At 45.4% G+C, this 27818-nt stretch overlaps 4 protein-coding genes across 6 annotated transcripts; 2 read left to right on the forward strand and 2 right to left on the reverse strand.

Annotated features, from left to right (window-relative positions):
• Positions 1-801: 801 nt before the first annotated feature.
• On the reverse strand, positions 802-6735 carry MED19 (mediator complex subunit 19). 2 transcript variants are annotated; one of them, XM_049891996.1, is made up of 5 exons: positions 6417-6732; positions 2095-2351; positions 1818-1914; positions 1408-1502; positions 802-1207 (listed from the first exon to the last, which is right to left on the reverse strand). In XM_049891996.1, exons 1-5 carry the CDS (start codon positions 6682-6684, stop codon positions 1139-1141), a joined length of 786 nt encoding a protein of 261 aa, XP_049747953.1. In that variant the 5' UTR covers positions 6685-6732; the 3' UTR covers positions 802-1138. The 2 variants fall into 2 exon arrangements, 1 of the variants encoding a protein (XP_049747953.1); XR_007518258.1 differs by lacking the exon at positions 802-1207 and having other exon boundaries at positions 1740-1914; positions 6417-6735.
• Positions 6736-7019: 284 nt separating this feature from the next.
• On the forward strand, positions 7020-17012 carry TMX2 (thioredoxin related transmembrane protein 2). Of its 2 annotated transcripts, XM_049891994.1 has the most exons (8): positions 7021-7265; positions 13107-13167; positions 13400-13513; positions 13805-13881; positions 14260-14366; positions 14537-14602; positions 14696-14825; positions 16100-17012. In XM_049891994.1, the coding sequence occupies exons 1-8, from the start codon at positions 7077-7079 to the stop codon at positions 16244-16246; spliced, it is 891 nt and encodes a 296-aa protein (XP_049747951.1). In that variant the 5' UTR covers positions 7021-7076; the 3' UTR covers positions 16247-17012. The 2 variants fall into 2 exon arrangements, with proteins under 2 accessions (XP_049747952.1, XP_049747951.1); XM_049891995.1 differs by lacking the exon at positions 16100-17012 and having other exon boundaries at positions 7020-7265; positions 14537-14591; positions 14696-14788.
• A 652-nt stretch (positions 17013-17664) lies between these two features.
• SELENOH (selenoprotein H) lies at positions 17665-19635 on the forward strand. The gene is made up of 4 exons (XM_049892000.1): positions 17665-17988; positions 18069-18214; positions 18347-18477; positions 19464-19635. Exons 1-3 carry the CDS (start codon positions 17864-17866, stop codon positions 18445-18447), a joined length of 372 nt encoding a protein of 123 aa, XP_049747957.1. The 5' UTR covers positions 17665-17863; the 3' UTR covers positions 18448-18477; positions 19464-19635.
• A 1203-nt stretch (positions 19636-20838) lies between these two features.
• On the reverse strand, positions 20839-26545 carry BTBD18 (BTB domain containing 18). The gene is made up of 2 exons (XM_049890881.1): positions 26422-26545; positions 20839-22883 (listed from the first exon to the last, which is right to left on the reverse strand). Exons 1-2 carry the CDS (start codon positions 26543-26545, stop codon positions 20839-20841), a joined length of 2169 nt encoding a protein of 722 aa, XP_049746838.1.
• Positions 26546-27818: the final 1273 nt, after the last annotated feature.

The following is a 27818-nucleotide window of genomic DNA, read 5'->3' on the forward strand; positions in this document are numbered from 1 at the left end:
TTTTAAGTGAGCATCTTCAGACACTAGAATACAGATCTCTGAAAACCGGCCAGAACTCTTATTTTTTCACTGTCCGTAAAGCTTAAGTATAACATCTTGCTATGAGATACAAGATTAAAATGAGTTGAATGAGTGGTTTTCCACCTACTAATCTAGGAACAACCTTGGCCCAAAAACCTGTTCTGTGTCTTATTTAAAAAGTCAGATGGCATCAGTTCAGGTTTAATTATGTTTTCAGTTAACTAGTCCACAAAAATTAAAGGGATTATCTTACATTTTGTTGGCTTAGGCTACCTTTTGTTATCTTAGGAATTCAGAAATGTTTTCATATCAGCCAAAGAATTTCATGGTCTTAACTAAAGGAGGAGGCAGGTCGAAATGTCTTTTAAAGAAGATGTTGCTTGCCAGAGGTTCATGCCAATTGATATGAGGCTTCACACCTAAGAACCAACCTCGCTGAAATAAACTGGTGATTGTGGGTGCTTTTTCAGTTGGCTATTTTGTTTCTACACAATGTTGACCTAGAACACACAGTTGAGCCTGAAGATCACCCAGGCACTGGGTCTTGGATGACACTGTACTCTTTAACCTCAACATTATGGTTATGAGCAGGGTGTAATTGGCAAGCCCCTCCTCATCCTGGAGGTATTAACTTTTGGACCATGTTCCCAATCTCACTTTGGTTGTTTCCCTGCCTGCTAATGACAAGACCCAAATCCCCTCAGATCTTAGCAATGCCTAGGCTGAAACACTGATTTTCACAGGAAGGCACTTACGTCTTAATAGGCAGCCACACTTCAGTCAGTTTGATAAATGCGTTTTTTGTTTTTTTTTTTAAAGAAAAATCTTAACAAACCAGATCAAATTCTAAATCAGACAAACTGTACAAAAGAGACAGGGAACAAAAGCTTCCTGGGAAAGGAAGAAGAGATGTCCATGAGAGAGCCAACTGGGTTGAGCCTTACAAAAGCATGGCCCTTTTCTAATACATTGACCTCATCTAAGCACAGCAGGAGTCGGCCTCTGCCTCGGCCATAGGGGATACTCCCAAGGCAGTGTCCAAGGGGCTGGGAGGCAGCTTTTGTCAGCAGGTTCAGTACAACAGGAAAAGCTGTCCCAGCAGAGTCCAGTGGTCCTGTCAGCGAAGGCTGCTGCTGCTGCTGGCCTGGGAGCTGCCCATGCCTGGGTGGTCTGGACTGTGTCGATTCTGGGGAAGACAGAGAAGGAGGGCTAAGAGAACAACTAGAATCTACGGGCCGTGACTAAGGCTGTACAGGAAGAAACTGCAACCTACCCTGGGTTTTCAATCTCAGGTCCAACTTGAGTAAAAGAGGCCTTGACCTTGACTCAGGACAGGGGGAGACATGGGGAACCTCACTGGGCTGCAGTAATAAGCCCCTACCCTACCTTCTTTTTCTTCTTCTCTTTCTTCTTTCTTTTCCGTTCAGGATCCTCTTCTTTTTTCTTTTTCTTCTTTTTGTGATCCGAATCAGATGGTGTTTCTGTAGGAGACATTAGATGACTATCACCCGCAGAGCTCAAAATTCCCTACTGCTATGAATTCTTGAGACTACATGAAACCCTTGAGTCAGGGCCCTTGCTTTTCTCCAAATGGCCAGAAGGGCGACAGTGGCGCTGCTAAAGCCCTTGACTCACGTCCCTGCTTGCCCAATAGACCCCAGTACACTGGTTTCTTCTTCAGAAGCATTTGGGAGGCCAGGGATCCGCATGGAACTTACCGAGGGTTAGCTGTGGCAGGTTGAACCAGATTCAGGAGGTCAGGTTTGCTGGCTTTGACTAGAACCACCGCTTCTTACCTGGGGGGACAGGATCCTGGGTACGGCTCTGTTTATGCTTGTGCTTATTCTTCTTCTTGGGAGGCTGAATATGCATCAGACGACACTGCTCTGGCAACTGAAGGAACCAAAGGAAGGTCCAGGTGAGTAGAGGGATGAAACCCCCTGCTCCAATCATCTCTTCTGCTCAGTAAGTTACAAAGAACACACTTGGACAGAGAAAAACCACCTCTATACCCTTTAGAATTCCCCATTTGCCTTTTTCCTCCCCGGCGGGGGAGGGTGGGTGGGTACTCACCGGGCCAGTGTGGAGGCGGAAGCCAGCCAGCATGGTCCCTGTGATAGGATTAAAAGAGCCACCAAGAATAGGGGGCTTTTCAATGAGGGAGCGGAGGCTGCTGTTATCATGGGAACCAGGCAGATCAATCATCCCTGGCAGGTCAGGCAGGAAGTTACTTAGCTTCTCTTTCACCTTCTTTCCACAGAATTTATTATAGGCGTGTTCCAGGTTGTAGTGTGTGATCAGATTGGTGCTGCCTGTCAGCTCAGTGTTGCCTAGAGGACACAGGGAGAATAACAAAAAGATTAGTTCCAAGGGAAGAGAATTTAAGTCACTGATGCAAAGGGAAAGCGAAGGACTATTTAAAAATAACCCAAGTAAACGTTCTTTTACGTGAGAATTACAAAATTTTAAATTTATTTTTAAAGTAAAAAAAAAAGGCAAAAATAAACATTAACTTATATATAACAAAACCCTAAAAAGATAACACTATAGAATGGTAGGTTGAGGTGGAAAGGAGAAAAAATAGAAACAAATCCAAATACGGCAGAGCGGCAAACTGCTGTAACCCAAAGGAGAGGCTCCGTTCTCCTCGGCCTAACCAGAACAGTAAGTGGTGCTTAGCACTCTGTGCTGAACACGGTTCTGAGTGCTTTTCATAAAACGTACCAGTGAGAAATTATATCCTGTGACATAACCAGGACAGTATTACCTCACAGCTCAGCTGTAACCAAGCTAAGGGCAAGATCTGGCCCAGTGGCTTGAGGGTCTTGCCAAGGACCTTCATTTTTTTCCACTAGCAAGAAGCGCTAATCACCTTTACATAGAAAAACAGCCAGATATTTTTAGCTACTATTGCCTTCCTCATGATACCCAGAAGTATAATGCTTTATCTAAAAGAAAGAAATATTTAATTACACGATGGGGAATTCTATCCTGACTGTCCTCTATGCCTCAGTTTCCTCTTATCTGTAGAATGGGTAATAGCTATCTTCAGTACACATTTTTTTCCAAGGTTCAAAGGCAAACATTGAAAAGTATGAAATATTATATAAATGCAAGGCATTATCAGTATAACTACTGCATGGCTTACGTTTCTCAAAGAATATAAACTTGCTAGTAGCTTAATAAGCAACCAGTGACAAGGGTGGAAATAATTAACCTGTGACTTCATATATAGTTAAGATGAACATGCAGGGTACAAATGTCAAAAGTGGTTGGTATATAATCATTCACTTGGGGAAACTCAGGTTCTGAACTGCGAGCCCCTTGAAGGCAGAGATGGTGTCTTGATTCAGATATTGCTTATTGCCAGTACAGTACACACACTGTTGTTAGCTGCCATTGAGTTGGACCCTGACTCAGATGACCCTATGTGCTACAGAGTAGAACTGTTCCACTGAGTTTTCTTGGCTGTAATCTTTACAGAAATAGATCATCAGGACTTTCTTCCACACAGCCGCCCGGTAGGCCTGAACCGCCAACCATGAGGTTAGCAGCCGATCACAAACTAGGTGGTCAATAAGGTATTTCTGTCTCTGTAGCTCCAGACCTTACCTCATTCTTTCCCTTTTCTTCACAGCCAAGCTTCTCAGAAGAGTGGTCTACTGTGAAGGGAGGAGACTCAGTACCACAGAACCTCTTCTCATAGTCTCTGGGCGCTGTATCCTGCCATTACAGTACCCTCATTTTTCCCCTCTCTGCCAGTTCTCCTCTTTCCACATGGTTATATTTAATAATGAAGACCAAAGATGACAGCCTTCAGTATAGATTACACTTCAACATAAAGAAAACAAATATCCCCACAACTGGACCAATAAGCAACATCATGATAAATGCAGAAACTAATGACATTTTTGAGCATTTCATTTTACGTGGTTTCACAAGCAAAGCCCATGGAAGCAGCAGTCAAGAAATCAAATGACATACTATACTGGGCAAGTTTGCAAAAGACCTCTTCCAAGTGTTAAAAAGCAAAGACGTCACGCTAAAAAGCTAAGGTGCACCTCACCCAAACCATGGTGTTTTCAATTACCACATATGCATACGAAAGCTGGACAATGAATAAGGAGGACCAAAGAAGAATTGATGCCTTTGAATTATAGTGTTGGCAAAGAAAACTGAATATACCATGGACGGCCAGAAGAATGAACAAATCTCTCCTGGAAGAAGTACAGCCAGAACGCTCCGTAGAAGCAGGGATGTCGAGACTTAATCTCATGTACTTTGGACATGTTATCAGGAGGGACCAGTCCCTGGAGAAGGACATCATGCTTGGTAAAGTAGGAGGCCAGTGAAAGAGAGGAAGACCCTCAATGAGATGGACTGACACAGTGGCTGCAACAACGGGCTCAAACATAGCAATGACTGTGAGAGGATGGTGCAGGACCCGGCAGTGTTTTGTTCTGTTGTACACAGGGTCGCTATCAATGTGAACTGACTCGATGGTATCTAATGCTTACTGCTCAGGTGAGAAGGCACTTTCTTTTTTTTTTTTTTATTAACTTTTATTAAGCTTCAAGTGAACGTTTACAAATCCAATCAGTCTGTCACATATAAGTTTACATACATCTTACTCTGTACTCCCACTTGCTCTCCCCCTAATGAGTCAGCCCTTTCAGTCTCTCCTTTCGTGACAATTTTGCCAGCTTCCCTCTCTCTCTATCCTCCCATCCCCCCTCCAGGCAAGAGATGCCAACACAATCTCAAGTATCCACCTGATATAATTAGCTCACTCTTCATCAGCATCTCTCCCCAACCAATGACCAGTCCCTTTCACGTCTGATGAGTTGTCTTCGGAGATGGTTCCTGTCCTGTGCCAATGGAAGGTCTGGGGACCATGGCCACCGGGATTCCTCTAGTCTCAGTCAGACCATTAAGTATGGTCTTTTTATGAGAATTTGGGGTCTGCATCCCACTGATCTCCTGCTCCCTCAGGAGTTCTCTGTTGTGCTCCCTGTCAGGGCAGTCATCGATTGTGGCCGGGCACCAACGAGTTCTTCTGGTCTCAGGATGATGTAGGTCTCTGGTTCATGTGGCCCTTTCTGTCTCTTGGGCTCTTAGTTGTCGTGTGACCTTGGTGGCACTTTCTTTTTAGTACTTTCTTTAATCTGTGTGTTCACCCAACTTCTCTCTCCCCAGCCCTTACTTTTCTCCTGAAAATGAATCCTGCATTTCTAACTTCCATTTATTCAACTGCATGTGGATTCAATTCTTATTTTTAAAACTCCAAATCTTCCCAATTTCACTCATGGCTTCTCTGTTTCAATCTATGGTACTCACATTCTCCAGATACTTTTAGAAAGTAGTACTCCTCAATTTAATAATCTCAATTCCTACTATCCTTGAGGAAGGCTCAAATTCCTTTGACTAGCACTCAAGACTAAACTCATCTTACTTCAATTTATCTTTAAGGCCTTACTAATTACTATTCCTCTATGCAAAAGTTATGATCCAACTAAATGGGTCTCCAACACGTCTTTAAAAAACCATTTTTCATATTGTTTCCTTTTAGGAAAATTCTTCCCAATTTTCCAAACAAATATTAATTCTTCAAGGTCTACCTCAAGCCACATCTTATTCATGCTATCATTTTGGACAACATGGAACATATTTTGAAAACCACCATGTAGTTCTCAATATTGTTCACTAAGTTACTGTTATTTGCTGTGTGAGAGGCATGAGCACAAAGTAATGAGACTGGTCTTGACAAAAAATACAGTCACATTACTTTATCCTTAAATCACATCTTTTGGATCCCCAGCCAAAATAAGTTCTTATAAGCAAGGACCAGTTATTATTAATTTCTCTCCCCTTGCCACTACACGCCCCCCCCACTTAGCATTTGCACAGAACAGGTGTTCAATCACTTGTCCACTGATATAAAAAGGTACACTCAAAATGAGTAAGGCAAAAGAAAGGTTAAAGAAACTCCTGGTGGGCATCAACTACTAACTAGCCAAAGGGAAATTAGATTCTTTAAGCTTCAGCTTTTTCACCTAAAAGATGCAAATAACAATGCCTGCCGAAAAGGACCATTCTAAATAAACTTCCAAGTACTGCACCAAACGCAAACCCTGAACCATTTTTAGGAAGCCATAAACCATTGTCAGGGTCAGAACCCGGATACAGACTGGAGGTTGGTCGTGGAGATGCACCAGCCCACGAATTCATGCCATCCCAGGAGTTGCCGATGCTCAGAGCCCTTCCGGCTTTGAGCAACTGTGCAGTGGCACGCGTTGCCTAGGTTACCTCGCACCTCCGCCGGCCGGCTTATAGCCACGCCCATCATCCCCTCTCCATGATCTGATTGGCTAGTTTAGGCCAGGCTTACTACTCACCTGGCAGTTCCCGCATTAGGTAGAAAGGGCCACAACCAGCCGCTGACTTATCGGCGCCAGGAGGGGCTGTGGCTGCGGAAGGAGGCGGGGCCGTGCCGGGTCCTCCGCCCGGCGGAGGAGGAGGCGGAGGCGGAGGCTTTCCGGGACCGAAGCTGAGTGCGGCTGGAGGCGGTGGTGGGTCAGCCTGAGCTCCAAAGAGCGCTGTGAAATTCTCCATCGTCCCCTCTGCCCCGACGGTGCCTCGGCTTCTGGCGTTGATTACTTTCATTGGACAATCCCTTCACGGGGCAACGCCCTCCACCTCCAGGAGCAGTTTATCACTGGATGCCCTAGGCCCCGCCTACGTTCTCCCCGCAACTACTTCCGTCGCTTTATGCGAACGTCCGGGAAATGCTATGTAACCGTATTAATTCTTCTCTGATATCTCCACCCACCGCAGTCAATATCCAATAACATGACTTAAATGGAAAGAGCGGCAGGTAGATTGACCAATAAAGTGTCAAATCCCTTTTTACCTACCAGCAGATCCAATAGACATCTATTTCCGGGTCAATAGGCGGTGCATCCGAGACTTGGTCCAATGGGAACTTCAAGTGGTGTGGGGGCGGGTACCAGACCTGCATACGCCGGTGAGCAGCGGGCGCCGCAAGGGCCGAAAAGATGGCGGTCTTGGCGCCTTTAATTGCATTGGTGTATTCGGTGCCTCGACTTTCACGATGGTTGGCCCGACCTTACTATCTCCTGTCAGCCCTGCTGTCCGCCTCGTTCTTACTCGTGAGGAAACTGCCGCCGCTCTGCCACAGTCTCCCCACGCAACGCGAAGACGGCAACCCGTGTGACTTTGACTGGGTGAGCGACCCCTGCCTGGGACCCCGCGACCTTGAAGCTCCTTGCCCCAGCGGCCACATTTGGGAGTCCCAGGCTTCACCTTTTTGAGGACATCTGAGGTCCCGAACCTGTCACGGACTTATAGGCTATTAGAGCGTAGGGCCCGGACCGTCATTGAGTCTAAGATGGGAGTACAGGAAAGAATGACGTCTCGGAGTTGTACAGTCCGTTAGTTATAGAGCCTGCCCAGCAGCCCAGACTCTGGTCCAGGGTTTTTTCCGTCTCACTATTCATATTCGTTAACTGCCCTGCCAAAACTTTTACAACGTTTTACAGTTTTTAAAGCTCTTTGCTGCATGTGATGTAAAGCCTCTTATTTGGGTAGATGAGGCAAGTAATAGTATTTATTATGTTTTATTGGTGTAGAAATTGGTCTCAGCATGGTTAGGCGACTTGTCCAAGGTCATACAACTACTGAGTGGCTGGCCTTGAAACCACTCTTCTGTCCATAGTACTTGCACAGTTTCTTAACAACAACAAAAAAGCTGCCGTCAATTCCGACTCATAGTGACCCTATGGGACAGAATAACACTGCTGTCGAGTCGATTCTGACTCATAGCGACCTGATAGGACAGGGTAGAACTGCCCCATAGGATTTCCAAGGAGCAGCTGATGGGTTCAAACAGCTGACCTTTTGGGTAGCAGCTGTTACTCTTAACCACTGCGCAACTGGGGCTCTGCATATTCTGTTAGTTATTTCTGAGTTTTGTAAACAGTTCCAGAGTTCATATTGGCGTTTGGAACCCACCGAGCGCGGATCCATGGGAGAAAGACCTGGCGATTTGCTCCCGTAAAGATTACAGCCTAGAAAACCTTGTGGGGCAGTTCTGCTCTTTCACATGGTGTCACTATGAGTTGAAATTGAACTCCATGGCACCCAATAGCAACAACAACATACAATGTACCAGGCACTATTGCTGGGTCCTGAGAGTGCAAAGACAAAACTGTTAGGCTTCATGTAAAGGGAACGTGAAAAGTACGTTGGAAAGCAATATAGAAAGCCTCTTGCTGTGCTCTTGAGTAGGATGGAGGGACTGCTCAGAAAAATGAGTTAAAGCCTTATGCCCACTGCTGTATATATAGCAGGATATGTGTTCTGATGAGGGAGAGTCATCCTGAATTTTTGTCTGTTTTCCATTCCCCAAAATGAGTCTGGACCTTTACCCAGCACCCATTCCCTTACTTTTTCCCTCCGTCCTGTTTACTCTTTTATGTTTCCTTTGCCCTTTCCAAGACTGTATTACTGATTAGTTCAAATGTGCCTGTGCTATTTCAAAAGATCTTATTTTTATCTGGTACTCTATACCACTTAAACAAAAATGGGACTGAAAAGGATAAGAGAATAGTAGTGAAGATTTTAATAAACATGTTGTTAGTTGCCGTGGAGTTGATTCCAACTAATAATGAAGGACTCTATAGGACAGAGTAGAGCTGCCTCACAGGGATTCCAAGGCTGTAATCTTTACGGAATGCCATATCTTTCTCCCATGGAGGGGGCTGGTGAGTTGGAACTGCTGATCTTTCAGTTAGCAGCTGAGCACTTAACCACTGCACCACCAGTACTTTTTGAGGTACCTCTGGGTGGGTTCAAACCACCAACCATTTGGCTAGTTGTCAAGCGTTTAATCATTTGCGCCACCCAGCCACTCCTTTAATAAACATAGAGACCTTTTATACGTAGTAAGTCCCTGGGTTATATGAAAGTCAGACTTACTGACAACTCATACTTCTGGGTTGTGATGGTCAGACTTACAACTTGTGCTTGCCCTTTAATGTTGTGTAAATTTGCCCTCACTTTGAAATGATTGAGTCAGCTCTTACAACAAATTCTTCACCACAGTCACCTTTGCTTGCTCATGCAACTTTCAAATCACTGAAAAGACTTTGAGCGTTTACTTGCACTGAAAAAAAAAAAACACCCAAACTCGTTGCCGTCGAATTGATTCCGACTCAGAGTCTATAGGACAGAGTACAACTGTCCCATAGGGTTTCCAAGGAGCAGCTGGTGGATTTGAACTGCCAACCTTTTGCTTAGCAGTCGAATTCTTAAAAGAACCATATGTACCTGTTCTCACTTACCTACAAATTTGACTTAAAGACACACTTAGGATCGGATCTCATTCATAACCCTGGGACTGCCTGTCTCTCTAGAGCGTTGTCTGATAATAACAAAATACTGGAAGGTTTTATGTTCTATTATTACTCTGCCAGAATTTATTTTTTTTAGTCACTTGACTATAATAGCCCTCCTGGCACAGTGGTTAAGAGCTTGGCTGCTAACCAAAAGGTTGGCAGTTCGAACCACCAGTTGTTCCTTGAAAACCCTATGGGGCAGCTCTGCTCACTCCTGTAGGGTCACTATGAGTTGGAATCGACTGGACAGTAACAGATTTGTTTGTTTATTTTAACTATAGTTGCCAGTTTTTATTTTCTAGGATAATTCTTGTTTTACTGATTTATCTTGGTGATTGGGAAGTTAGAGTATTAGAATAATATTAGCAGCATTAACAGATAAACTTCAAAGTTCCAGTGGTTTAACAGAATAAAAGTTTATTTCTGTTAATTAAAGGGAAAGAATCAAGCATTTATTTTGCCTTTCCTGTATGTCATGTCTTTTAGGGCAACCAAAGAATCGATAAGGGAAATTTGATTTTTTAATAAAAGAATTTGAGTTAATACAGAAGGAATGATAGAATTTAAAAATCATCTTTTAGCAACCCTGAATGAAGTAATGAATCTAGGCAGTGCTCACCTGTGGATGCTGAAATCATCAGATGAAAAGTCGATGTGTCTCCTGAAGTGATGTACCACCTGTGATGTATTTTTGCCAAAAGATTTGGATTTCACTGTATTCAGACCTCGAGATCTCATTCCCACTTTATAAGAAATATGGCAGATAGGGGATCATTATCAGAACACATGCCATGAGTCCAGAAAGTGGCAAAGTTGACAGCATCAGTGACTGAATGTCATCAGCAGATACATAGCATGGGGTAAAAAGGGAAATTAAAGAGATCAAAGAAACATATCAGTTAAATGCCATGTGTGCATGTTGCTTGAATCCTAACTTGAACAAACAACTGTACAGACATTTTGAGACAATCAGGATCCTGTGAATAAGGGCCAAGTATTAGATGAAAAAAAAATTTTTTTTTTTTATTAGATGACAGCAAGAAACTATTATGTTAAGTGTGATAATATATTGTGGTTTTGTTTTTTTAAAAAAAGTCCTTATCTGTAAGAGATGCCTGTTGATGTATTTACAGGTAAGAGGACAGAGCTGGAATTTCTTTCAATTTCCCCTGCAAAAGAAATAGGTAGCATGGATGAAATAGAACCAGATTAGCAAAATGTTGATTACTGTTGAAACTGGGTGATAGGAGTTCATTGAAGTATCTGTCATTTGTGTATGCTGGAAAATTTCCGTTCCGAAAAGTTTAAATGTAAGGAACACACAACAACCAAGAGAGCTTTGCTTCACTTAGTCAGTTTGAGACCTATGCTCCTTCTGTGGAAACCCTGGTGGCATAGTGGTTAAGACTTCAGCTGCTAACCAAAAGGTCTGTGGTTTGAATCCACCAGGTGCTCCTCGTAAACTCTATGGGGCAGTTCTACTCTGTCCTATAGAGTTGTTATGAGTTAGAATTGACTCCACGGCAGTAGGTGGGTTTCTTTTTTTTTGGCTGCTTCTGTTTTCGGTCAATATAGCCTTCAGGTCATCCCGCCATCACCCAGCCAGCAGATGAAAAAGGAAAGCTGGAACGTGAGGACATGTTGTCTCTACTGCCAGGGTGTGGAAGTGACATATCACCTCTGCTCACATTCCATTCAAAAGCGCTAGTGAAGTAATCCTACCTGGATGCAAGGAGATTGGGAGATAAAGGATAGCTGTCGTATGCCCAAGAGGAAGGGAAATGGGGTTTGGAGTACATGTAGCCAGTCTTTGCCATAGACCCCATTCTCTATCTTTAGGGAATATTCCTCTGGCTGTTGGTTGACTCTGGGTGATGCAAACGATTAAGCACTTGGCTACTAACTGGAAGGTTGGCAGTTTGAATCCATCCAGAGGCACCTCAGAAGGAAGGCCTGGCAGTCTATTTCTGAAAAATCAGCCACTGAAAACCCCATGGAGCATAGTTCTTCTCTGATGCAAATGGGGTCACCATGAGTCAGAATCTACTCAATGGCAACTGGTTTTTGTTCCTTGGTTGACCACAGTCCCTGCTCTTTAAATTCGTCTTTCCACAGTTTTAAGTTCCAAGTCTAACCCATCCAATTTTATTCATGAAAACCCTTCCTATGTTTCTTTAAGGTGTAATGTTTACCAAAAAAAAAAATGTTTACCAAGGCCTGTCATATTCCCCCGCTTTACATGTCCATATCTAAATCCAGTTTTTTTTTTTTTTAATTAAGGCTAAAAACCTTTTTTTAAAAACCTAGGCCCCCTGAATCTCAGCTGTAAATCAGTCTGAAGTAATGATTTGAATCCCTGTATTGTATTACACAGGAGCCCTGGTGGTGCAGTGGTTAAGCGCTCAGCTGCCAACCAAAAGGTTGGTGGTTCCAACCCACCAGCCACGTCTTGGGAGAAAGGTGTGGCAGTCTGCTCCAAAGATTACAGACAGCCTTGGAAATCCTATGGGGCAGGTTTACTCTGTCTTACAAGGTTATTGGAAACCCTGGTGGCGTAGTGGTTAAGTGCAACGGCTGCTAACCAAAGGGTTGGCAGTTTGAATCCACGAGGCGCTCCTTGGAAACTCTACGGGGCAGTTCTACTCTGTCCCGTAGGGTCGCTATGAATTGGAATCGATTTGATGGCACTGGGTTTGCTTTTGGTTATAGGGTTGCTATGAGTCAGAATCGACTCTGTGGCAACTAGCTTATTATATACATGTAAAACCAAAAAAAACAAACCCAGTGCCATCGAGTCAATTCCGACTCATAGCGACCCTGTAGGATAAACGTGGCAAAGAAATGAACAAGATAATTCCAAAGAGTGATGACTACAATGAATACCAAGAACTACATGTATATGTAGTATATATACTACATACATATACATGTGTATATGTAGTTCTTGTTATGTATGTATAGTGTATATACTACATATATGTACATGTATACATGTAGTTTTTGTTCATTGCAGTTATCACTTTGGAATTATCTTGTTCATTTCTTTGCCGTGTTTATTGTCTGCCTCGTGCTCACACAGAGCTTATATTTTAGAGGGTGAGAAAGAACTGTAAACCGAAGGTATTGAAATAGGCCTTAACAAGCTCTGAAAGGCACCCTTCAGTTCTTAAATTATAATAGAGATGCAGATTATCGCTATGGATATCGCGTGGAGAGGAATGACTTAATCAAAACCAACAAATGGAATAGCCAGATATTGTATTAATGGGATATTACCGATAAAGTTTCCCTAGAAAAGTTTTATTTTATTAGAGTCCCACTAATTTGGTTAAAATAGTATCTTACATGTGTACACCCTATCATACTTTATACAACCCTTTCATATCCATTGTCTCATTTAATCCTCACAATAGCAATTTGAAAGATGCTATTCAGTTGAGGAAATCAAAGCTCAGAAGTTAAGTGATTTGGTAAAAGGCGCCCAGTCAGGTTGTGGCGGGGTGGAACCTGAATCTAGATCTTCTGTCCAGTGTTTTTCCAGCCTCACCTGAGCTGACTCCCGTTATCTGGTAATTTGGATCTCTGTTGGGTTTTATTCCATATTTGACTGCCTTGTCTTTTGGTCAGTCCTCTCGTCACGGCATTTCTGTCGCTTTGATTCTGTTGCAGAGAGAAGTGGAGATCCTGATGTTTCTCAGTGCCATTGTGATGATGAAGAACCGCAGATCCAGTAAGTGTGGCTGGCTTCTCAGTCTCTCGGGGAGGAGAGTGCCCTCTGGAGGTGTTTTCCTTTGTGTTAGGAGAGGGGCGTTATATGGTAAACTGGTCCCACGTTCCGTGCCAAGGCTGAATTTGATTCTTGGGCTTCCCACCCCCTTTTCAAACTGCCCCAGGAAGAGGGACAAATAATGGGATGTAGGCACGTGCAGCTCAGCCTGACCTGTGACATTTCTGTGTTTCAGTCACCGTGGAGCAACATATAGGCAACATCTTCATGTTTAGTAAAGTGGCCAACGCTATTCTTTTCTTCCGCCTGGATATTCGCATGGGCCTGCTTTATATCACACTCTGCATAGGTGAGGAGACTGCCTTTGTAAGATTACGTTGGATAGAGGCTTGGTTGTGGGAGCCAGATTCCAATCCCAATCCAGTTTCTCCACACCCTTCTTGCTTTTTTCTTGCACCTAATTAATGATGTGTGTAGCTCAGATGACTAGAGCCTGCAGAGACTTAAGAGAAAAGGAATGTATCCTACATATGTTTACAAAGTATATTCTTTGGTAGCTGAAATCTTTGAGTTGGTTTGGAAGTAAACCCGCTGCCCAAGGACTTACTGGTTTCCTCTGCCATCTTCTTTTTGTCTTTAGTGTTCCTGATGACCTGCAAACCCCCCCTGTACATGGGCCCTGAGTACATCAAATACTTCAACGATAAAACCATTGACGTGAGTGCCCTCTTCCCTTCTCTGTATTGGGCCCTGGTGGGTGATTTTGTAATTGTGCTCTCTGTTCACTAGGAGGAGCAGTGGTTCCTCAGGATGGAAGTCAGGGGCAATGCGGCTTATCATGTGAGCTAGAGAAGTGGGTTAAGTGCTGTAGCTGCAAACCAAAGGGTCGGCATTTCGAATCCACCAGGCGCTCCTTGGAAACTCTATGGGGCAGTTCTACTCTCTCCTATAGGGTCGCTATGAGTCGGAATCGACTTGATGGCACTGGGTTTTTTTAGGGGAGAGGGGAAGCCAGAATGAGAAATGCAACGCTGAAGTCTGAGCTTTCACAGGAGCCTGTGTGATCCAGCTCACTCTCCCTTCCCTGTGTGGCAGGAAGAGCTGGAGCGGGATAAGAGGGTCACTTGGATTGTGGAATTCTTTGCCAATTGGTCCAGCGACTGCCAATCATTTGCTCCTATCTATGCTGACCTCTCCCTCAAGTGAGTAGTACAAGGGAGAGAGATTATGATGGAAATTGAGATGCTGCACCTCCCCGCTTATTGTTTTTGGCCTTGATTTTGTACATTGTCGCCAACCAGAGTTGTCCCCCTACCCTTCCCTTGAGCCGTTCTCTTTTCCTTCAGTATGTTAAATAATATATTCTTCTCAGGTACAACTGTATGGGGCTAAATTTTGGGAAGGTGGACGTTGGCCGCTACACTGATGTTAGTACCCGGTATGTAAGGACCTGGGCAGAGGGTCTGAGCAGGGAATCTCTTTGCCTGATGTACATAGATGCATTTTATGGAGTCCTTTCTGGGCCCTGTAGGTACAAAGTGAGCACATCACCCCTCACCAAGCAGCTCCCTACCCTGATCCTGTTCCAAGGTGGCAAGGAGGTAATGCGGCGGCCACAGATTGACAAGAAAGGGCGAGCTGTCTCTTGGACCTTCTCTGAGGTACTTTGAAAGGATGGGCATCTCGTCTGGAGAAGGGTGTGGGACAGTAGATGGAACTCAACCTGGGTTTGGCTGTCAGTTCTGCCACCTGTCCGCTGGCTTTGAAAGCATGGACTAGTTACTAGACCTCATTCGTTAATTCACTTAGCAAATTTATATTATGCTTCTACTATGTGCCAGACTTACTAGTACTAAAATCCCCACTGCTGTCAAGTCGATTCCGACTCATAGCGACCCTATAGGATAGAGTAGAACTGCCCTGTAGAGTTTCCAAGGAGCGCCTGGCGGATATGAACTGCTGACCTTTTGGTTAGCATCCGTAGCACTTAACTACTACAACACCTAAAGGAAACAGTTATTAGTAAGACTCAGTCCCTGAGGCTCTGCACCTATGACATGTAGGCCTTAGGTTCCTCGTTGGTAAGTCGGGGACAGTAACACCTGACTCAGGGTCATTTTGCAGATTGCATTAAGTAATGTACATATAACTCTTGGCACAGTGATTGGCACATAATTGTTGTTGTTGTTACATGCAGCTAAGTCGGTTCCAACTCATAGTGACTCTAAGTACGATAGAATGAATCATGGCCTGGTCCTGTGCCATCCTCACAATTGTTACTATGTTTGAGCTCATTGTTGCAGCCACTATGTCAGTCCACTTACTGAGGGGCTTCTTTTACACTGACCCCTCTGCTTTACCAAGCATGATGTTCTTCTCCAGGGACTGGTTGCTCCTAATAACATGTCCAAAGTACATGAGATGAAGTCTTGCCATGTTTACTTCTAAGGAGCACTCGGACTGTACTTCTTCCAAGACAGATTGGTTTGTTCTTCTGGCAGTTCATTGTATATTCAGTATTCTTCACCAACACCAGAACTCAAAGGCATCAGTTCTTTGAACTGATTAATTAGGCACATAATAGGCACTTATTAGATGACTTTCCCCAGGTACCCAAAAAAGATGAAGGTTTAGGGGAGGTTTCTGTCCTTTGGTTCCTTCTTCCCAAAAGTGTGTCTAAATGGAGTCCCTGCATGGTGCAAACGGTTCATTTGCTCTGCCGCTAACTGAAAGTTCACTCAAAGATGCCTTGGAAGAAAGGCCTGGCCATCTACTTTAGAAAATCAGCTTTGAAAACCCCTTGGAGCACAGTTCTGCTCTGACACACAAGGGGTTGACATGGGTCAGAGTTCATTTGAAAGCACCTCGTTCCCAAGAGGGGCTCTTAACTCTCCCTTCCAGACTGAACCCTGATGGGTGCATCTCTTTTACACAGGAGAGTGTAATCCGAGAATTCAGCTTGAATGAGCTATACCAGCGGGCCAAGAAGCTGTCAAAAGCTGGAGACCACATCCCTGAGGAGAGGCCTGAGGCCCCAGCTCCCACAACAGTGCCAGATGGGGAAAATAAGAAGGACAAATAGGAGCCCTGCCTTGTTAGTGCCTCTCTCCATCCAGCTCCTTCCCAGGCACCACTGAGGCCCTGAACCTCTGCATCCGCCACCCTTGCCTGAGGCCGTGGCCTTTGTTGTTTGTGCTTCCCCTGTTGGGTTGTGCCTGGGTGAGGCAGGGTGCTGCTTCTGATTTTAAAGAGGCAAGCAGGGAATTGTCATGCATTGTCCAGGGAGGCCTCCCCTGCCATGGCCAACTATCCATTTAATGGAGGAGAAATGGTTTCCCTTCAGGTTTGGATTTCTTTTTGTTTGTTTCTTTTTATCCCTGGCTTGGATCAGTGTGTCAGCTGTTGTCCAGCAGTCACACATCTCTACTGCGCTGTGGTCTCATTATGCCTCTTAGTGGACCCATACAGCCTACTTAGATTAAACACTAACATATGATACCGGGGTACAGAGTCAGCGCTTAAGATTTTTCCTTACAGGTCTCAAGGACCCTTGCTTCCCTAGGCCCTTCTGGCTTGGTCTATGGCCTTCATTAAAAAGCATAAGCCTAACTTTGTCACTGCTCCCGAGGAAAGACCTTTACTCACAGAGTTTTCATCTTTGAGGGTACTATTGAATAATGCCTCAACTTCATGGGGGTTGGAGGAGGGGTATAGAGGCTTTGTATGGTGGGGCCTAGGGGAAAAAATCCTGGGCAGGATTGGGGTTTCTATTACCTCAACAACCCAATTTCGATTATCCCACCTTCATTTGACGATTTTCCATAATAAAAAGACTGAGGTTTCCTTTTGATTGGCGTTTGTGTGTTTCTCTTGTATTAGAAAGGACAGGCAAAATCTGATTCCATCAAATGCCGGGCCTTTTGTCTCCAGGATTGATAAGAGTAGGGGAAAGCTAATACCTGTAAGGGAGCAGCGGCGGTTCAGTGGTGGAAATCTTGCCCTTCCGTGCGAGAAACCCGAGTTTGATTGCCAGCCAGTGCACCTCATGCACAGCCAACCCCACTCCCAACCCCCTCAGTGGCGGCTTGCCTGCGGAACAAGTTTCAGCAAAGCTCCCGGACTAATACGACTAGGAAGAAAGGCCTGGTGATCTACTGAAAAGCAGCTAATGAAAACCTTATGGATCACAGAGGTCTGATCATGCGGGTGGTACGGGAGCAGGCAGCTTTTCTGTTGTGCATGGGGTGGGTTACTGTGAGTTAGGATGTCAGTCAGCTAACAGTTTCCTTAGTCCAGAGTTCAGACCGCCTGGCGTTAGGAGGACTAGGCTATTGGCGGGTCCACGGTTCCCAGGGAGGAGGGCTTGGGGACACAGGGTTGTGGCACATACGGTGTGTTTTCACTGCCAGACTTGCCTTCAGAGCTACCTAGTCCCAGTCCCCTTCCTCTTTGTGCCTTCCCGGCACCCCCCGCCTGCAGAGTGGTTGTGCCCGAAAGTCCCGCCTCCAGACCTCACGTGTGCGCCGCAGGCCACGCTTTCCGCCGCCTCTGCAGCGGCTTCGTGCTCCGCAGCGGAAGTTTCTGCCCTTCGTCTGGGCTGCAGAGCGAGGGCCTCCGTTGTCCCGTTCTGCTCAGCGGTCAGTCTCGTGTACCCCCTCTCCCCACAATCCGCTTTGTTCCCCGCCGGGCTCCAGGCGCCATGGCTTCCCGCGGAAGGAAGCGGAAGGCTGAGGCGGCGGTGGCGGCGGCGGCGGCGGAGAAGCGGGAGAAGCCGGTTGGCGGCCAGGCGGCAGCGGAGGAGGTGGTCGTCATCATCGAGCATTGGTGAGGCCCTGGAGAGTCCTGGGGGGCCGGGAACGGCGCGGACCGAGGGCCCCGTCCCTGACCTTTCTGTTTCTTCCTAGCACAAGCTGACGCGTCTACGGGCGCAACGCCGCGGCCCTGAGCCAGGCGCTGCGCCTGGAGGCCCCTGAGCTTTCAGTGAAGGTGAACCCCTCCAAACCGCGGAGGGGCAGCTTCGAGGTGACGCTGCAGCGCCCGGACGGCAGCAGTGAGTGCGGTCCCGGGGGGGAAGGCACGGGGTCCGAGCGAGGAAAAGCTGGTCTCAGAAGCCGCGGCCACCTCGGGGAGAGAGACTGGGGAACCAGTCTCACGGTAACTGCTGTGTTCGGCCCTTTCCCAGGTGCGGAGCTCTGGACTGGCATTAAGAAGGGGCCCCCACGCAAGCTCAAATTCCCCGAGCCTCAGGAGGTGGTGGAGGAGCTGAAGAAGTACCTTCCGTAGGGAGGGTTGGGCAGAACGCCTCAAGCCGAGGTTTGAAATGGGGAGCGAGGAGGGGGAGGGGGATGTTGATGGGGTGGCTACTTGCAAAACAGCCCTTAGTATTAAAACTCATTCCACACGGGATTTGCATTTTCATAACTCTTTTACTTGATCTCAGGATTTCGTCTTTGGGGGAATGTCCCTGCCCGCTTTTACTGGCAGGAAAAAATTGAAATGGGTAAAAAACTACTGTTTCCTGTGCCCTTCTACAAAGTGTTAGCTTCATCTTTCATTCCTTGAACCAAGCTGTAGACTACTAATGGTAATGTGATTCTCTGTAGAAGTGCAATTTATGCCTGTCCGCCGTGCAGTTCTGCATTTATTTAAAAAATCTCCGTATTTCCGATGGTGTTATATATTTTTAATTCTTTCAACAGGTTGTAAATTTTATTAGTTCCCTCATTGATAAGTTAAAATCTTTGATAGGTGTTTTTGTATGAGTAGAAATTTCCCCCTTTTACTGGCAGAGATTTTTTACTTCATGTATGTTTGGAGCCTTGGTGGTACAGTGGTTAAGTGTTCAGCTGCTAATCAAAAGGTCAGCAGTTCGAATCCACCAGCTGCTTCTTGGAAACTCCATGGGGCAGTTCTGCTCTGTCCTGTAGGGTCCCTATGAGTTGGAATCGACTGGATGGCAACGGGTTTGGTTTGGTTTGATGTATGCTTACCCCTGTACTCCCTCCCTGGCCTGCCCCCACCCACCCAGTTGTTACTCCTATGTTCTGTTAGTGGTCTAGAGTTACTGTCAACGCTGCATTAGAGTACTGTCACTCCTGGTCACAAGGATTTGACCTTGTCTTTATCTCTAGGGCTTCATGCAGTGCTTTGGCATGTTAGGTGCTTAACCATCTGGGGGGAAGATGTGATGCTTGGGCTCCTGGGTTTGGGGGTTTACAGGTGGAGGTAAAGACATCTTCCTCAGGCTTTATGATTGCTTGGGTCCCTTCTTTAACCTTTTTCCCTTCTCACATTTGCAGCCTTCTGTCCCTGGTGATGTTGGAGCATTTATGACGGAACATGGCCAAACCTCAGTCATGTGCCTGAAGCCACGGTTTCTTCCCCTCCAGAAATGATGGTTCAGTTGTGAGGCAGCGTTCTAGTAAGGCACTGCAGAAGTTCTTGGATTTGCTTTTTTTAATAAAAGTTCTTGTTATAAAGTATTTGAGTAATGGAGTGAAAGTTAATTGTATGATAAGGGATGTACAAAAGCTAGCCTTGTGGGATTGGGCTTCCTTGTATTTTTCATAGCCCAAGGTCACTATTTAATCTGGAACTCCTAGAGTCTCTGGGAGAGCATATGAAACGCAACAACTATGATAGAGAAGTAAATAATTTATTTTTTTTTTTAAAAAAGCAAATAATCTGTTTCAGTTCACTTCTTTGAAGTGATGAACACAAGTGCATCCTCTTGGGCCCCCTGCAGAGGTTTTGGCTAGACTTCCCATACAGGTAGTCCCCCGGTTACGAACGAAACCAGTTCCCGTGTCTTTTAAGTGGAATTTGTATGTAAGTCGGAACAGGTGCATATGGTTCTTAGCCTTACATTAGCACAAGAAAAGGCTTAAAGCCTTCTCAATGATTTAAAAAGCTGCACCAGGAGCAAGTGAAGGTGATTGTGATGATGAATCTGTTGCGAGTACGGGTTGGTTCAATCCTTCCAAAGTGAGGGTGAGTTTATGTAACGTCAATGGGCAAGTACAAGCTATCAGTAAGTCGGACTTTCTATACTGGCAATAGGTAAGCTCCATACACATTTTAAACCCAAACCCATTGCCATCAAGTCGATTCTGACTCATAGTGACCCTATGGGACAAGAGAACTGCCTCATAAGGTTTCCAAGGAGTGGCTGGTGGATTCGAACTGATGACTTTTTGGTTAGCTCTTAACCACTGTGTCACCAGACTCTCCATATATATTAGGTTCTGGATAAAGTCCTTTGACTACCACTTGCTAGTATTCCACTACTAACACTGCTTCACCTTCTGGAACATTTTCTCTTAACAAAACCCACACCAGAGGGTGTTCTTTCTCAACTCTTCATGACTAGATGCCTTATGGCCTGGGAGACCTGGCCTTGCCTGTTATCTATGGCCTGCTGGTGTTGGGGACTACAGCTTATTTTTTCACTTGTCACTGACTGGAATATAGATTGCAGAAAAAAGACTTCATAATTTTCTACCCTTGGTACTGCGTGACTTCTGCCTGGCTCCCAAAGCCTGGGAGGGGAGGAGGAGACCTACAAGGAGCCAGGAGTACACCTGCCTTTTGTGCTTTAGTCCCTCTGCCAGTGCACCTTTTGCTAGCTAACATTTCCCACCTTCCCAGGGCCCCTAGCCTGCCCTCCTCTCTCCACTACGTTAGTATATCTACCTCTGTGTCTGACTCTGAGGAAGGGTCGGGCCATACAGAGGGAAAACTGGTAGTCCCCAGCCTCCCCTCTGCTGTCCAGTCCACCACATCAACCTCTTCCTCTTCAGGGCTAGCAGGAAGTGGCCCCAGCAGCTCAGAGTTACGAGTCCCCTCACCTGCATCTGGTGCAGGGTGCAATACCTCACCCATAGTTAGGGGCACCTCCAGCCCCTTCTCCAGCCACTTTGAATAGGAAGGAGGGAGGTCTTCATAGGACCTTTGGGGAGGGTCAAGTGAATCAATGTGGAGAACTCTCTGACCATCCAGTGGCTGGGAGCTAGTAATTTCAAGGTCTGCACTCCAAGAGCCTCCCACTGAAAGTACCTCCCCTTCACTCATCTCTGAGGGCATGACAAGAGGGCTGAGGGGCTCGACTGGCTCTTTGTTCTCAGAGGGCATGATGAGGGGGCTGAGGGGCTCAACTGACTCTTTGTTACCGACAGGTTCCTTTTCCAGTCCTGTGAGCTCCCTGGGCCAGAGTTCCATGTCTGATAAACACCATTCTTCTCCTTCAATCCAGTTCTTCCCTGTTTCTGTTAGGTGATAACTGGGGGTCCTGCAGCCCTCAGCCTGAGGGCTCTCCAGAGACCCCATAGGTGGCTCAATGACAGAGCCACACAGCATGAAGTCCAGTATCTCCTCCAGCTCACTGGTGGCAGCAGCACTTGTGATTCGGTACTCCTCAGCTTCACAGGGCTGCCCAAGCAAGGCTGTGTCAAGTGCATAGGGCTCTCTGCAGCCAATGTCTAACACTGGTTCCTTCCCTACCAGCTCTGGACTGGACTCAAACTCAGACTTCACCACTGGGTGGTTTGGGGAGCAGCTAGCAGAGAGCAGAATGTCTTGTAGCCTAGAGCACACAGGGGAGTCCTGACACAGGTCTATTTGAGCAGATGACATTTCCTGCTCGTTAACTGAAGATGACTGAGTCCCTGTAGGCTTTTCTAAGTCTTCCCCAGGTTCTGGGATCTGGAGGCTATCTTGAGAGTCTTTGTGGGGAGGCTCCTGCACCACCTCCCAGCACGTTCCATTAACAATCTTCCGAAGTTTCACTCTCCCAACCTGCCCCTCCTCCACAGAATCAGAGTTAGGGGCCCTGCCTTCAGGGCTCCACTTCTTGCTCCCAGCTGTCTTTCCAAGACCAGAGGGGCTTGGAGGACTCTGTAGAGGACTAGCTTTCCCTGGTTTCTGCTTGTCCTCTGGCACTTCTTTTTTAATACTCCTCTGCCGCCAAAGACGCCGGCCAGGAGCCGTGGACACTGAGCTGGGTCCGCTTAAAATGCTGGGAGTTTTGGATGTACACACATCAGGAGATGGCTTTGAGCGGCTTAGCCTGATCTTTCTGGGCAACAGTCTCTCGTCCACAGAGGGGTACAAGCTGGGTGGGGAAAGAGCTGTAGGACCAAGGTCAGGGTCACTCTTATTCTCCTTAGGCCCTTGACTGTGGCTTGATGGTGAAGAGCTTTTTTCTTGAGCTGGGCAGGCTCTGGCCCTCTTTTTGAGCAGAACAGTGCCAGACAAGTTCTCTGCGTTCTGTTGACTGCTCTTCTCCTGGGGGTCCTCTTCCTTCCCTGAGGACTTTAACCTAACTGTCCCAGAAGGACAAGGAGTCTGGTTAACAGGTAGTGGAGCTCGGGGGCGGCGGCTTGGTGCCACCACCCTGGCAGAGATTGGAGGTTGCAGGCACTCCCGGTTCAGTCTGCGGCCCTGAGGGGCCTTCACCAGCTTTCCATCCTCTAGCTGAAGGGATTCTAGCTCTGATACACGGAGCTGACGGGCAGCAGAGAGCACATCCTGGGCTTCTTCTCGAGATACTTCCATCTCTGAGGTGTAGAGGAAGTCCACCAACTTCCTAAGTGTCCTGATCTTCAGGCCCCCCAGCTCTAGCACCACCTTCCGACCCTGTGCTGGCCTCTCCCGCTCTAGGCGCTCTGTGAAGAAGGGGCTGCAGGCTGACAGGATGCAGCAATGGGCTGGGACTGCCTCACCTGTAGGGAAACCCAAACACTTTATCTCACGCAGACAGGCATGTTCATGGGCTAATCAAAGACGTTATTACCCAAAGGAACTGCCCCTTCTCCCATTTTCCATGGAAATCCAGGTAGGAGAAATCCGTTCCTCCTGCCTGCCTGGAACCGTCCACCATTACCTTTTGCCTCGCTAACTTGTTTTTGTCCTTCAAAGTCTAGCTTAGACATCACTTCCTTCAGAAAGTTTTTCTCTGGATTAGGTGCTCCTGGCCACAAAGAGATAGCTATCATATCTATACAGTTGCTGCGAGTTGGAATCGACAGCAACGGGTTTTTTTTTTTATAGTTATTATAGCACTTGGCTATCTGTAATGGAATTGTCCATCTCATTCACTAGACTGTAAGCTCTGTGAGGACACGGACCATGTCTCTCTTCTTCACTGAGGTACATTCACTGCTTGACACAAAACAGGATCAAATACTTGCTGAATAATTTTTTTTAACTTGCAAGAGTTTAAAAAATATTTTATAGAAGCAACTTGTCTAACACAAGGCATGAGCTTTGGAGGCAGACAATCAGGGTTCAACTCTCCTGAGCTCCAGCACTGCTACCAGGCAGTAGTCTGTCTGGAGCTCCCTTCTCTCAGATCCATACTTCTGCTCAGATCTCTCTCCTGAGAGATTAAACACACAACAGCCTGTATATGTGGATGTCTTGCAAGCACTTCTAATACAACCTTTCCAGAAAATTAACTCATCATTCCCTACCTCCAAAAAGCCTCCTGTATGTTTCCTACTTTGAAATAAGGTATCACATTCACCCAGTTGCTCAGGTTTGAAAACTAGAAGTCATCTTTGATTCTTCCCTATCCTCTATTCACCTCATCTAATTAAAAAAAAAAAAAAAAAAAAAAGCCAATACTTCTTGAGTGCTTATTATGTGCCAGGCATTGTTCTAAGGGTTTTACCAGTGACCAATTCATTTCCTGTTCACTGCAACCCTGTGAAGTAGCTACTGTTATTATAGATGAGTGAACTGAGGCATATTAACTAACATGCCCGTGATTATACAGTTCGTAAGCAGCAGAGTCTGTGGGTGGTGCAAGTGGTTTGCAAACCCACCCACCCAGAAGAAAGGCTTTTGTTATCTGCTTCCTTAAACATTATAGTCAAGAAAAACTTAAGGAGCAGTTCTACTCTGTAACACCTGTAACATGGGTTACCATGAGTTGGAATTGAAGGCAATGAGTTTGGTTTTTTTTTTTTTTTTTTGAAGTAGAAGAGTCAAGATTTGAACCCAGGGAGCCTGGCTATAGAGCCCAGGCTTTTAACCACTTAAATTTTATAAATTCTCATTAATAGCTCATAAGCCATACATTTCTCTCCATTCTTAATACCACTACCTTAGGCCACCATCCTCTCCTGGATTATAACAGCCTGTCTGGGCTCATCAACAATCCAATAATTCTTCACACACAGCCAGAGTGCTGTTTCTAAAGCAGGTATGTGATCATGTCATCTGCTTAAAACCTTTCAATACATTTCCCAGTGTCCTGAAGGCAAGTCCTACTCTTCTGCTTGTGTATGACCTCCGGACCTTACACGACTGCTTTTTCTCCAGCCACATCTCCAGTGCCCACTGTGGTCTGTGCTCCAGCCATACTGAACCACTCACATCCCTGCTGACATCTCTGGACCTCTTTACATGCTGTTCTCTCTGCCTGGAAAAATCTTTCCCCACTTGCTCCTACTTCTGTTTCTCCTGCAAGTCATTTCCCTCAAGAGAATTTCCTCAACCCTATCTCTAAACTTTCCCAAATGTGTGAGTTATTCCTTTTTTGTATTCCTGTATCAGCCTATAACCAAAAACAAAAACCCGCTACCATCAAGTCCATTCCAACTCAGTGACTCTATAGGACAGGATGTAATCTTTACAGAAGCAGACTGCCACATCTTTCTCCCATGAAGTGACTAGTGGGTTCGAACCATCAACCTTTTGTTTAGCAGTGAAATGGTTAACCACTGTGCCACCAGGGCTCCTTCATCAGCCTAAACTTAGCCCATTATTTACAGTCCCATAAAAAACCCACTGCTGTTGATTCTGACTCAGAGGGACCTTACAGGACAGAGTAGAACTGCCCCATAGGGTTTCCAGGGCGTAATCTTTACAGAAGCAGACTGCCATATCTTTTCTCCCACAGAGCAGCTGGTGTGTTCAAACCATTGACCTTTTGCTTAGCAGCCAAGTGCTTAACCACTGTGCCGGGGATTATTCATTATACTGCGTATAATTGACTGGTTACTTAAATGTCTCCCCGTTGCATGATTTCCTAAGAGCAGGGACCTCATATATACCACTAGCCACTCCTCGAAACCCTATGGGGCAGATCTACTCTGTCCTATAGGGTTACTATGAGTCAGAATTGACTTGATGGCAATGGGGTATACATGGTATACCCACAGTAGTACAGTTTTTGGTATACACCAAACACAAACCTATTGTCATCAAATCAATTCTGACTTATAGTAGCCTTAAATGACAGAGTAGAACTGCCCCCTAGGGTTTCCAAGGAGTGGCTGATGGATTCGAACTGCCAACCTTTTGGTTAGCAGCCAAGCTCTTAACCACTGTATTTGGTGCACAACAGACAATAGTTTTTTTGCTTGCTTGTTTTGAATTAAATGAATCCCAGCTCTGCACTTACTAATAGAACCAACGGGCAAGTCACTTAACTCTCTAGGCATCAATTTGCTCATCTGTGGAACTGGAACCGTATAATATTACTTACTTCCCAAGTTGTTATGAGAATCAAAGGAAATACTAAACTGTATCACTATGAGTCAGAATTGACTCGACGGCAGTGGGTGTTTTATGTGCTCTGCAAAGTGTAGAGGGCTACACACTGTTGGTTGTCAAGATCCTTTTATAAATGAAGAGACAGTGTCCCTGAGAGATGAAGTTACCTGTCCATTTGTAACTTCATTACAAAATAACAAAGCTAGGACTTAATTTAGGCCATCTGACTCCTAGTCTTGGGCTTTTTACCAGGTTCCACCTCATGCTGATTTACTATTTCAAGTATGAAGGGGAGGGGTGGGAATAAGCTATACATTTTTAGTTCTAACGACAACAAAAAAATCACCAATTTGAGGGCACGGGGGAAAAAAACTTTAGCAACAACTTCACAAGAAAATGGGAAAATATGAAATAGCATCATCTAATGCTTATACTGTGCTTAGTACATTCAAAGCACTGTTCTATATGCTTTGTATATGTTAACTCTTCATCCTCCCAACCACTCCATTAGGATACTATCCACCTTTTATTAGAATTTCTTTGTTTAAAAAACTTTAAAATTAATTTCATTTTTCAAGAGAAAAGCCCAGTCACAATTTTATTCTTGAAAACGGTAACTGTCCCAGAAACTGTTCCTTTCTAAGTAGCTTATGGTGCTCAAAGACGATATAATACATTTTCCCGGTTTTATCCTACCCTAGCCCTAATCTTATCCTATTCTCTGGTGAGTTTTCAACTGAGTCCCTACCAGTCTCTTACCTTCTGCCTGCAGTAGGACATCACAGAACACACCAGTCTGCTGCTGGTGATGAAGCTGCAAAAAGGCTAGTCGAAGGAACCGGGGGTTCCTGTATAGGATTTTAGTGCTGGCTGGAGAATACATGTTGGTATTGTTAACAAACCTCCTAGGTTTTCACAGGTCAGATTCCTGTGGGTGAGATAATACATTTCAGAGGCATGATTATACCTAATTTGCTTTTTGTCTTTGAAATGGCAGGGACATGCTGGAAGTGAGAGATACAGCATAAAGTTGAGAAGTATCAGCCTATAAATTATGCCAAGGATATCTCAAGAAAGTAGAACATGATCACAATAGTTACATGTGGGAGCTCAGAGATAAATCTAGGTTTGAATCTTGGCTTTCCTGTTCATTAGCCTAGCTGTATGATCTAAGCCAAATGACTTAACTACTCTTGAGTCTCACTTTTCTCATCTATTGGAATGGTAATAGTATGGGAATGATAATAGAAGTACTTATAATGATAAGTGCTTACAAAGTTATTTTAAAGATTAAATGAGCCAATGCATGTAAAATTGATTGCTTAGCACAGTGAGTGCCTGGCGCATAACAACTATTGCCCCAAAATGGTAGCCATTATTATTCTCATTCACGTTATTACTGAAACTCAGCTCCTGCTGTGCTGAATACTGATACTCTTCCTGAGCACCACCTTCCAGGTCCGCGGATATAATTCTCAGTTTAACACTTTAAAAAGACAATATTGAGTATAAAATTAGCTCCAGTAAGTCCCACACACCTTTTCTCTGAACTCTTATCGCACTAACCAGCAGAGGGTGCACAATAAAGAAGTGAAGCTGCTGGGCTAGGTGGGAAGGTCTCCACAGAAATAAGGATATTGGGCACTCTTAGTTCAGGTGTTCTTGGATAAAGTGCGCCTGTGGGACCCTGGCAATTGGTGAAGAATTTGGCCTTTAGGTTTGTCAGTCTGGCTAATTACCTGGATAGCAACAGAGCAAAGAGAGTTAAGCGCTCTACCCTTCTCAAAGCAAGCTGGATATCCTGATTTTAGGCTTAGTACACTTCCAGATTTTTACACTGAAACCCCACACTCACTGCACAGATGAATTTCTTTCCTGGCATGCAGTCTTCTGTCAGGTGGCACCGAGGGTCCAAAAAATTCAGGTCAAAACTATCAGGAAAGAAAAGATTGAAAAGGTAAATTAAGGAAAGGCAGGCTGGATGCTGATCAGAAACAGAGCCATGCGGGTGGAGGACGGCAGCTATTGCAAGGGCCCAAATTTATGCCCTGGGGGTGATTCTCCGCCCACTGGCGCCTGGCCTTGCCCCTAGACCCAACCTGGAATTGTTCTGCAGTAGGTGTTGCTCCTGTTGTCCTCTCTCTGCTGGGTCCCCA

The sequence above is a fragment of the Elephas maximus genome, chromosome 7 (genome assembly GCF_024166365.1).
Source record: "Elephas maximus indicus isolate mEleMax1 chromosome 7, mEleMax1 primary haplotype, whole genome shotgun sequence".
Taxonomy (NCBI): domain Eukaryota; kingdom Metazoa; phylum Chordata; class Mammalia; order Proboscidea; family Elephantidae; genus Elephas; species Elephas maximus.

Bases quoted from the DNA above. Each gene is read 5' to 3' on its own strand.
- TMX2 (XM_049891994.1), top strand. From the start codon at position 7,077: ATGGCGGTCTTGGCGCCTTTAATTGCATTGGTGTATTCGGTGCCTCGA. The intron at 7,266-13,106 runs GTGAGCGACCCC...ATTCTGTTGCAG, and splicing joins ACCCGTGTGACTTTGACTGG to AGAGAAGTGGAGATCCTGAT. The intron at 13,882-14,259 runs GTGAGTGCCCTC...CCTGTGTGGCAG, and splicing joins TCAACGATAAAACCATTGAC to GAAGAGCTGGAGCGGGATAA.
- BTBD18 (XM_049890881.1), bottom strand. From the start codon at position 26,545: ATGTATTCTCCAGCCAGCACTAAAATCCTATACAGGAACCCCCGGTTC. The intron at 22,884-26,421 runs GTAAGAGACTGG...GTTTCCCTACAG, and splicing joins TGTCCTACTGCAGGCAGAAG to GTGAGGCAGTCCCAGCCCAT.
- MED19 (XM_049891996.1), bottom strand. From the start codon at position 6,684: ATGAAAGTAATCAACGCCAGAAGCCGAGGCACCGTCGGGGCAGAGGGG. The intron at 1,503-1,817 runs GTAAGAAGCGGT...TGTCTCCTACAG, and splicing joins CCAGGATCCTGTCCCCCCAG to AAACACCATCTGATTCGGAT. The intron at 1,208-1,407 runs GTAGGGTAGGGG...TGTCTTCCCCAG, and splicing joins AAGAGAAGAAGAAAAAGAAG to AATCGACACAGTCCAGACCA.